Source organism: Drosophila kikkawai, chromosome 3L, assembly GCF_030179895.1.
Source record: "Drosophila kikkawai strain 14028-0561.14 chromosome 3L, DkikHiC1v2, whole genome shotgun sequence".
NCBI classification, from domain to species: domain Eukaryota; kingdom Metazoa; phylum Arthropoda; class Insecta; order Diptera; family Drosophilidae; genus Drosophila; species Drosophila kikkawai.
The window spans coordinates 23,839,160-23,849,006 of NC_091730.1; the positions used below are offsets into that span (position 1 = coordinate 23,839,160).

The 9,847-nt window shown below is 49.6% G+C and overlaps 3 protein-coding genes across 3 annotated transcripts; 1 reads left to right on the top strand and 2 right to left on the bottom strand.

Moving 5' to 3' along the window:
• Window positions 1-166: 166 nt before the first annotated feature.
• On the bottom strand, window positions 167-4,035 carry Hip14 (palmitoyltransferase Hip14). The gene is made up of 4 exons (XM_017179528.3): window positions 3,038-4,035; window positions 2,276-2,950; window positions 1,938-2,217; window positions 167-1,878 (listed from the first exon to the last, which is right to left on the bottom strand). The coding sequence occupies exons 1-4, from the start codon at window positions 3,599-3,601 to the stop codon at window positions 1,481-1,483; spliced, it is 1,917 nt and encodes a 638-aa protein (XP_017035017.1). The 5' UTR covers window positions 3,602-4,035; the 3' UTR covers window positions 167-1,480.
• Window positions 4,036-4,805: 770 nt separating this feature from the next.
• Window positions 4,806-8,331, top strand: PolD1 (DNA polymerase delta). The gene is made up of 2 exons (XM_017179527.3): window positions 4,806-4,986; window positions 5,040-8,331. Exons 1-2 carry the CDS (start codon window positions 4,931-4,933, stop codon window positions 8,260-8,262), a joined length of 3,279 nt encoding a protein of 1,092 aa, XP_017035016.1. The 5' UTR covers window positions 4,806-4,930; the 3' UTR covers window positions 8,263-8,331.
• On the bottom strand, window positions 8,277-9,411 carry Arl1 (ADP ribosylation factor-like 1). The gene is made up of 3 exons (XM_017179537.3): window positions 9,258-9,411; window positions 8,925-9,141; window positions 8,277-8,819 (listed from the first exon to the last, which is right to left on the bottom strand). Exons 1-3 carry the CDS (start codon window positions 9,259-9,261, stop codon window positions 8,498-8,500), a joined length of 543 nt encoding a protein of 180 aa, XP_017035026.1. The 5' UTR covers window positions 9,262-9,411; the 3' UTR covers window positions 8,277-8,497.
• Window positions 9,412-9,847: the final 436 nt, after the last annotated feature.

The following is a 9,847-nucleotide window of genomic DNA, read 5'->3' on the forward strand; positions in this document are numbered from 1 at the left end:
GATCTCGTTCTTCTTGTTCGGGTTAGTCTTTTGAAAGCTTTTTGCGCGCGAAAGGAATATACAAAATGGATTTGAAACAACTATATATAACTTTCTTAGCAAATCTCGCTAGCCTCGCCTCGTTATCAAGTTTGTATAATCTCAAATACAAAATACATCGAAAAAGTGGTGTCTGAGTGTGGGCTTTATTAATATTTCGTTATGTATCAGTAGTTGAAAGTGTGGTTTGCTTAGCGATTCTTCGATATTAAGATTGGTTTTGTAGATTTCGTTTGAATTTAAATATTTTTAAATGCATTTAAGTAACGTGTTTTCAATTACAAACATTTCTTCGTTTCTCCTTGATCTCGTTCAGGTTGCTGAAAATTCCTTTACATTATAAATATACCATTTCATAGCTATATGTAAATATGCAATTTATTTATCAAGTTTGCTTTGTGGCTGCACTTTAACATTTCCTTACTTAAATGATTTCTGACTAGACTAGTGCATTAATTAGAATTGGATCGCATTTAGAATTAATTATTTTTTTATTTGTTTAAGCAAAGTCCTTATAACGACAAGATGAGCAACACCATACGATTTTTGTTCATTTGAATTGTTGAATTGAACGTAGAGTGTATGGCCGTTACGCATCTTGTCATTAGAAAGACTTTTTTTTAAGTATTGCTAGTGTTTGGGATCAATTGGTTAATTTGTTTGTCTTTAAGGAGAGCCTTTTTCGTGTGTTCTTGTCCCTGATGTCGATCCTAGAGAGAGCAGAGTAGTCAGCGTCTAGAAGGAGTACGTACGTGAAGGCTACGGAATCCACCGAGTCTTCACTAATACTTGATATATTCTTACTCTAAAGTGTAATGCTCACCGCCTAGGACAAACCTCGACCACTTTTTCGTGTGCGCTTTACAATTTGTTAATATTATCTCAGAGGGTGAATAATATGGGAATCTTGAATATATGTATGTATATTGCACGCTTGCAACGAGCTCTCCTCTCGTTTTGATTATTTCGGTTGCATTAGAAAATTTGATCGGTGTTCATTTGCTTACGTTTTTTTTTTTTTTTTTTGCATTTATGTATATGCTTATGTTTTTGGTATACAAATACTTTTTAAAGGGACAAACAGGGTACCGGGATACGGGTTTCGTGTGTACTTTCGGCTTATGATCGAAGTGATCGAGTTAAGTGTAAGAAATACGCAGAAATGTACAGAGTAATTACAAGTAATACATGCATAGTAAGTATGTACGTATGTATGTGACGGTCCAGCTATCCGTCCCATATCCGATATCGGTCAGCAATGACGCTTCTGTCTTGGTTGTGTGGGTATAACCCCCCCTTGCGAATATGTAACTCATTAGCAGCAAATCAGCGGGGAAATAAAACGGGAAAGGGGCCTGGGAAGAAGCTAAAGCGGCTGTCCTTGTTGTTAAACATGCGCTATGGGCATCTGAAGCGTCTTCGCATCCCGATAAGACTTATCCTACACATACTGATGGTCGCCGCCACTCATTCCGTCTGGGCAGTCCACGCTCAACAGGGGCTCCTTCTCGATGGTCTGATGCGTCTGGGCGTCGTAGTCGTAGTAGTTCATCCAGTCCACCCGCCGCGGCTGCACCAATCCGAAGCAGCTGCACTCAAGGAAGTCCACCAGGTTCTGGAAGGGACCTCGCGTGAATGGACTGTGGCCGCCCTTGGCCTGGAAGTGGCGATAGCGTCCGCGATTCATTCGCTCGTTGGTGGTCATGCCCAGGCAAATCACTTGATAGGTCTGACAGATGGTCAGCAGGATCACCCAGGACATGTGCAGCAGGGCGTTGCCCATCACCCAACCCACCCAGGCGTCACAGTTGCCAATGGCCCGCATGGCACCAAGGAAATCTGCAAGGAAATCAAAATAAAACGGAGTTTCGCAATAGAAATTCTAGAGATAACCTCACCATCAAATCCCACATTGCACTGATTCACATAGTACTTGGAGCCGCCGTAGAGCATCCAGGCGCACATAATCAACAGCATCCAGAGGAAGCCCATGAAGTAGCTGTGATTCTTCAGCCCAATGCAGTTGCCCACCCAGGGGCAGTGGTGGTCGAACCTCGCCACACAACGATCGCACACGGAGCAGTGCTTGGAGCGAATGGGCCGGCGCACCAGGCAGCCGGAGCAGAAGGAGGCGGGCTCAAAACCAATCCCACCTCGTTCCGACAACTCAATGATGGTCTAAAGAATGAACAGAAATAATATGAGTACCTTTTGTGACAACTTTAGGAATGCTCACCTTGAATCGCTGCTCCCTGGTGGGTCGGATGATGCCTGGATCTCCCTTCCACGACTTGAGGAAGCACACCCACAGGGCCAGCGAGGAGATCAGGAAGAGAACGGTGGCCGTAAAGGAAACAGCTTCATTAATGTACATCAGCCAGGTGACATAGAACCAGGCCTTGGTGGCCAGGTAAACGCTCAGCGGCAGCAGGGCCATAAGGTGCTCATCGAACAGGGTTTTGCCAATCGAATGGAATATGGCGTATAGGACGCCCAGCAGGAAAAACTTGATGATGTACAGTGTGTTCACGGTGAAAATGATTCCCGCCAAATAGAAGGCGGTAAAGGGGCAGGCCACCATCGACCACCATCTCAGGCGTTTATCGTGGCGCAGCTTGGATACTAGCGAGCGCCGTTGCAGCGAGGTCAGCGCCGCTTCTTTCACTCGATCCATGACCTTGGCTCCTATCCAAATGGCTCCCGTTTGGGACTCCAGCATGGAGAGGGGCGTTTCGCCCCGCAGATTGGGCACATCCAGCGAAGCCTTCGACTTGAGCACCAGCGTGGAAATGGCCGTGGCATTCCTGGCCAAGATGGCCCAATGCAGGGCCGTGTTTCCATGCGTATAATCAACCATGGCGGGATTGGCTCCAAGGGTTAGCAGCAAGCGCACAGGATCCAGAGCGCAAACCTGCAAGGGTTAGAAATATAAAAGTTTTACAAGGAAAAACATGGGATTTCCCAAAGCTTATATTTGCTTATGAGGTATAAAACCCACCTTCCATGCCGCCCACATAAGAGCCGTCATTCCGCCGCGATCCTGTAAATCCGGGTCCACGCCCTTCGCTATAAAGTAGGCCACCAGAGCGGTGTGTGCAAACTGAGCGGCGATGTGTATGCAGGAGCAGCCTTCGGCATCCCTGATCCTCGGATCGGCTCCGGCGGCCATCAGTAGAACGACAGCGCCCAGATGGCCCTGCCGGGTAGCCCAGTGCAGCGGAGTGGCGTTCAGCTCACCACCAACGGCGTCGACGGTGGCGCCCTTCTCCAGGAAGTACCGGATGATGTCTCGGCGGTTATTAATGGCCGCCCAGTGGAGGAGCGTGACAGTTTCGCTGTCTGGCTGATTAACATCCCACCCGGACTCGACCAGCTCGCGGACACGGGCAATGGCACCATACTGCGTGGCCTTAACGATATCGAAGCCACTATAATCGGGCTCCACGGGCGCTGTGGGGGGCTGTTGGGCGATCAGCGCCGACTGCCGCTCGTTATCCGGCTGCTGGCTAGCTCCAGGGACACAGGAGCCCGTGGTGGCCGCTTGACAGGCGCTCTGGTACATTGCGCTGGCTTCTGGTAACGCTCTTCCGAATGTGATTCACTGCGGCGCTGCGCTCGTAACATCAACCATCCATCCCCCTCCTTCCAGCGAAAGAGTGAGAGGGGTGGGGTGAGCGAAGAGAGAGAAGAGGTGGAGAGCGGAGAACGGTGAGCGGGAGAGACACCCCCACCAGGCACTGGTCAGGCGATTCACAGGTTTGTCATTTTCCCACTCTCCCTCGGCAGCAACTCTGCTGGCTTCCTTTTTTTCGCTGCTTCACTTTTCTTTGGAGGAGCGGGTGTGGTGTATCTGCGCGGCTGTCGCGGTTATCAGTTTAATGCGTTTTACGTGCGAATTTTGGAGGACACTAAAAGCAATTTTTGGTGGTACAAGCTGAGCGAGCTGCCAACTCGGGTCAAGTGTGATAGCCGGAACTGCCAGCTGGGGTGAATTTTGTGTTGAGCGAGCAGCAGCTGGTAACAGTAATGTCGCTCCCGCTCTTTTTCCGCCAAATCAGGCTTTTTTTATGTGTGATTGCGGGGAAATTTTAAAAGCAGCTGGAATTTCATCCTTTTTAGAAAATTAAAGGAGACTTTATTTAATTTTACTTTTACTACATTTTAAGTGTTATTTTAATTATATTTCACGGTTGAAATGTTAAAAGTGTATTTACATCGGATAATATACACATCTCAAAATATTTAATAGTTGAGATTTTTAGGGTGTTGAATAGACTAAAATATCTTGATCAGTTAAAAATATGCAAATATGCAAAATGTATTGAAAAATTTATTAATTATGTATGCCTATCTCTTAAATAAGCCTCTCATTTTAAAAGGTATTGCAATTAACATTTATTTTATTTGGTAATTTTTATCAATTTTTATTTTACTCATAACTCTTATTTGCGATTTTTGAAATTGACCAGGTTGCGGTGCAGGTATTGTAAATGCAGCATAACTGCTTGGATTTAAAATTTTACTTTCTAAAAATTAGCTTTCTTCTTAGCTTTTTCCCATATGAATTTGGCTTTTTTTCGAGTATCCAGCTTTTTTTGCTCAGAAAAAAATGACATCACTGGCTGGCAGTTGGGTGTTTGCGTGGGAAGGCTGTTATCGGAAATATCCTCATTATCCTAGCCACAATAGAGAGCTTATCCTGGTCTAATGACTCAAAGACGAGGAATAGAAGGAGGAGCGAGAGAAAACAAAAAAGAATCGAAAATAAATCGATAACGATATTATCGATACTGCCCTCAATGTTTCCTTCCAGCTCTATTTCGCGCCTTATTTTTAGCATTCCCACATTTAAGTTTATATTTACTGTTACAATTAAAAATAGGCTTTAACAATGGACGCCAAGCGCAAGTTTAATGGCGGCTCCAATGGCCAGGCCAAGAAATTCAGGTGGGTATTGGGCAGAGTCGACAAAATCAGCAATTTAAGCTCTTGTTCTGCAGGAACCCCGATGAGGACGAGGAAATGGGCTTCGAGGCAGAGCTGGCTGCCTTTGAGAACTCGGAGGAGCTTGACCAGACCTTGCTGCTGGGCGACGGACCTGAGAACCAGCAGACGAGCGAACGTTGGTCCCGCCCAGCGCCGCCAAAACTAGATCCGGCTCGGGACAACCTGCAGTTCCAGCAGCTCGATGTGGAGAACTATTTGGGTCAGCCATTGCCAGGAATGCCGGGAGCGCAGCTGGGACCTGTGCCCGTAGTCCGCATGTTCGGTGTCACCATGGAGGGCAACTCGGTGTGCTGCCATGTCCACGGCTTCTGCCCGTACTTCTACATAGAGGCACCGAAGCAGTTCGAAGAGCGCCACTGCGAAATGTTTCAGAAGGCGCTGGACCAGAAGGTCATAGCCGACATACGCAACAACAAGGATAATGTCCAGGAGGCAGTCCTCATGGTTGAACTGGTAGAAAAGTTAAATATCCATGGCTACAATGGCGACAAAAAACAGAAGTACATCAAAATCTCAGTGACGCTGCCGCGTTTCGTGGCCGCCGCATCGCGTCTGCTCAAGAAGGAAGTAATAATGGCGGAGATCGACTTCCAGGACTGTCGTGCCTTCGAGAACAACATCGATTTCGACATCCGCTTCATGGTGGACACGGGCGTGGTGGGCTGCAACTGGATAGAACTGCCCATGGGACACTGGCGGATGCGGAGTGGCCACAGCAAGCCGCTGCCCGAGTCGCGCTGCCAGATCGAGGTGGATGTGGCCTTTGACCGGTTCATCTCGCACGAACCGGAGGGCGAGTGGTCCAAAGTTGCGCCCTTCCGCATCCTCTCCTTCGATATCGAGTGCGCCGGTCGCAAGGGCATCTTTCCGGAGGCCAAAATGGATCCGGTCATTCAGATTGCCAACATGGTGATCCGGCAGGGCGAGCGTGAACCCTTCATCAGGAATGTGTTCACCCTTAACGAGTGTGCGCCCATCATTGGCAGCCAGGTGCTGTGCCACGACAAGGAGACCCAGATGCTGGACAAGTGGTCGGCCTTCGTGCGGGAGGTGGATCCGGACATTCTCACGGGCTACAATATCAACAACTTTGACATTCCCTATCTGATCAATCGAGCGGCGCACCTGAAGGTGAAGAACTTCGAGTACTTGGGCAGGATCAAGAACATTCGGTCGGTGATCAAGGAGCAGGTGCTGCAGTCCAAGCAGATGGGTCGCCGTGAGAACCAGTACGTGAACTTCGAGGGCCGGGTTCCCTTCGATCTCCTGTTTGTTCTGCTGCGCGACTACAAACTCCGCTCGTACACCCTCAACGCTGTGAGCTACCACTTTCTGCAGGAGCAAAAGGAGGATGTGCACCACAGCATCATCACGGATCTGCAGAACGGAGACGAGCAGACGCGCCGTCGCCTGGCCATGTATTGCCTGAAGGACGCATACCTGCCGCTGAGGCTGCTCGAGAAGCTGATGGCCATTGTGAACTACATGGAAATGGCCAGGGTGACGGGTGTGCCGCTGGAGTCGCTGCTCACCCGAGGCCAGCAGATCAAGGTCCTTAGTCAGTTGCTGCGCAAGGCCAAGACCAAAGGCTTTATTATGCCTTCGTACACCTCGCAGGGATCGGACGAGCAGTACGAGGGCGCCACTGTAATTGAACCGAAGAGGGGCTACTATGCAGATCCCATTTCCACGCTGGATTTCGCCTCTCTGTACCCGAGTATCATGATGGCCCACAATCTGTGCTATACCACTTTGATCCTGGGTGGGACCCGGGAGAAGCTCAGGCAGCAGGAGGACCTGCAGGACGATCAGGTAGAGTGCACGCCGGCCAACAATTACTTTGTGAAGTCCGAAGTGCGTCGAGGACTGCTCCCCGAGATTCTGGAGTCCCTTCTGGCCGCCAGGAAGCGCGCCAAAAACGACCTCAAGGTGGAAACGGATCCGTTCAAACGGAAGGTACTGGACGGTAGGCAGCTGGCCCTGAAGATCTCGGCCAATTCCGTTTACGGCTTCACCGGCGCCCAGGTGGGAAAGCTACCTTGCCTGGAGATCTCTGGCAGCGTTACTGCCTACGGACGCACCATGATTGAAATGACCAAAAACGAGGTAGAGACTCACTACACCCAGGCCAATGGCTACGAGAATAACGCAGTGGTCATCTACGGCGACACGGACTCTGTTATGGTTAACTTTGGAGTGAAGACCCTGGAACGCAGCATGGAGCTGGGCAGGGAGGCTGCGGAGTTGGTCAGCTCCAAGTTTGTACACCCCATCAAGCTGGAGTTTGAGAAGGTGTATTATCCGTACCTCTTGATCAACAAGAAGCGCTACGCCGGACTGTACTTTACCCGGCCAGAGACCTATGACAAAATGGACTGCAAGGGCATTGAGACGGTGAGGCGAGACAACTCGCCGCTGGTGGCCAACCTGATGAACTCCTGCCTGCAGAAGCTTCTCATCGAACGGGATCCGGATGGCGCCGTGGCCTATGCCAAGCAGGTGATAGCCGATCTTCTCTGTAACCGCATCGATATCTCGCACCTGGTCATCACCAAGGAGCTGGCCAAGACCGACTATGCAGCCAAGCAGGCGCACGTGGAGCTCGCTGCCAAGATGAAGAAACGGGATCCCGGCACGGCGCCCAAGCTCGGGGATCGCGTTCCATATGTGATCTGTGCGGCAGCTAAGAATACGCCGGCTTATGCCAAGGCGGAGGATCCGTTATACGTGCTAGAGAACAGCGTTCCCATCGATGCCACTTACTACTTGGAGCAGCAGCTGGCCAAACCGCTGTTGAGGATTTTTGAGCCAATTTTGGGGGAGAAAGCCGAGTCTATATTGCTCAAGGGAGAGCACACACGGACCCGTACTGTTGTGACCTCCAAAGTTGGCGGACTGGCCGGGTTTATGACCAAGAAAACCTCCTGTCTGGGCTGCAAGTCCCTAATGCCCAAGGGCTACGAGCAGGCCTGCCTCTGTCCGCACTGCGAGCCCCGGATGAGCGAGCTCTACCAGAAGGAGGTGGGCGCGAAGCGGGAGCTGGAGGAGACCTTTTCTCGCCTCTGGACTGAATGTCAGCGCTGCCAGGAGTCCCTACACGAGGAGGTGATCTGCTCCAATCGCGATTGCCCTATTTTCTACATGCGGCAGAAGGTGCGCATGGATCTGGACACGCAGGAGAAACGTGTGCAGAGGTTTGGCCTGGCGGAGTGGTGATTCAATGCATGGAATTACTGAATTGTTTAATCCTATAATTTAATAATTATATTACTAGAAGTTATTACAAAGTTTTCTCTTTCGGTTTGTGGATGTGTTTTTTTTTTTTCTTTTTCTTTTTGTTTTTGCGCAATTTATGCAATTTGAAAAAAGCTGTAGACGATGTTTCCTAGTTGCTGGCGACGCTTTGGACACACACTCATTTTTACACAGGGGATGGGAACTGGCTAGGGACTTATTTGCGGCTCTGCAGGGTGTTGGACAGCCAGTCCATGGCCTGGTCCAGGCCCTCGCCCTTGGTGGCCGACGTTTTGAATATCTGAAATGTGCGATTTTTAAGGTTTTCCAGCCCTAACGCATGGTGCACCTCGGCGACGGTCATGCAGCCGTCCATGTCCTGCTTGTTGGCCAGCACAACAAGTATCGCCCCAGCCAGCTCCTCCTCGCGCAGCATGTAGAGCAGCTCGTCCTTGGAGATGCCGATGCGGTCTCGATCCGCCGAATCCACCACATATATGATGGCGTCTGTGTTGCTATAGTAGCAACGCCAGTAGGGTCTGCAAAATAGATATATTGTAGACGGCCTGCAACTCCCAGCAACTACTGTATCCTAACAGATGGCCGGTGATAGCAGGATCTCCTTATCTCGCGCCACCACTCACCTAATACTTGTCTGTCCACCCAGGTCCCACACCTGAAACTTGAGGTTCTTGTATGTAACCTGCTCCACGTTGAAGCCAATGGTTGGTATCGTTGTGACCACCTCGCCCACCTGCAGTCTGTAGAGGATTGTGGTCTTGCCGGCACCGTCCAGGCCCAGGATCAAGATGCGCATCTCCCGGGAGCCGAGCAATCCGCGAAAGTAGCTGAGCACCCCACCTGCAGAAAAAACAACAAGAAGGGGGAACGTACGATTTTTATGACCAGACATCGTCACCGGCGGGTGTCGTCGGACCCAGGGCCTCGCCGTTTTCGGATTCTATGGCTCCGCTTACCCATGATTCCGGCTGAACGTTGTCTAGTGCTGGCGCTGCCTCTAAATGCCCAAGTTTAACCTAATTAATTGTATTTGGTGCTACAATTAATACAAAACGAAACAATCTTGTTTTCACTTTTTGTACAGGGAATGGTTTCGATGTTGCCATTCACAGGCCGCGTGAACATGACGTGTCAGAGCGTGCGTTCAGCACACAAATATTTAACACTTAAAAAGAAATTTAAAGACCTTTAGTAATATTCTCCACTAATTAATATTTTAACATATACATTAACTTACTTTTGTTAAATTATAAAAATATTTACTGTGAACTGTGCTGAACGCACCCATTTTTATTGCCGGTTGGCAGGGTTGTCACCCCGCGTGACTTTTTAGATAAAAAAAGAATGTTCAAAATTAAAAACACAGAAATACACGGGAAACGAGATCTGGTCATCTGCGTCTGAGCTTGGCTAGACGCTCGAGGAGATTCCAGCGTCTTGCTGGAGAAGCTAGTCAACCGTCTGAACAAGACCAGGCGGAGGAGGAGCATCCCGACACCAGGACACCAGAAATGCAGGACAAGCTGCCCAACGAGGAGCTGCTGGC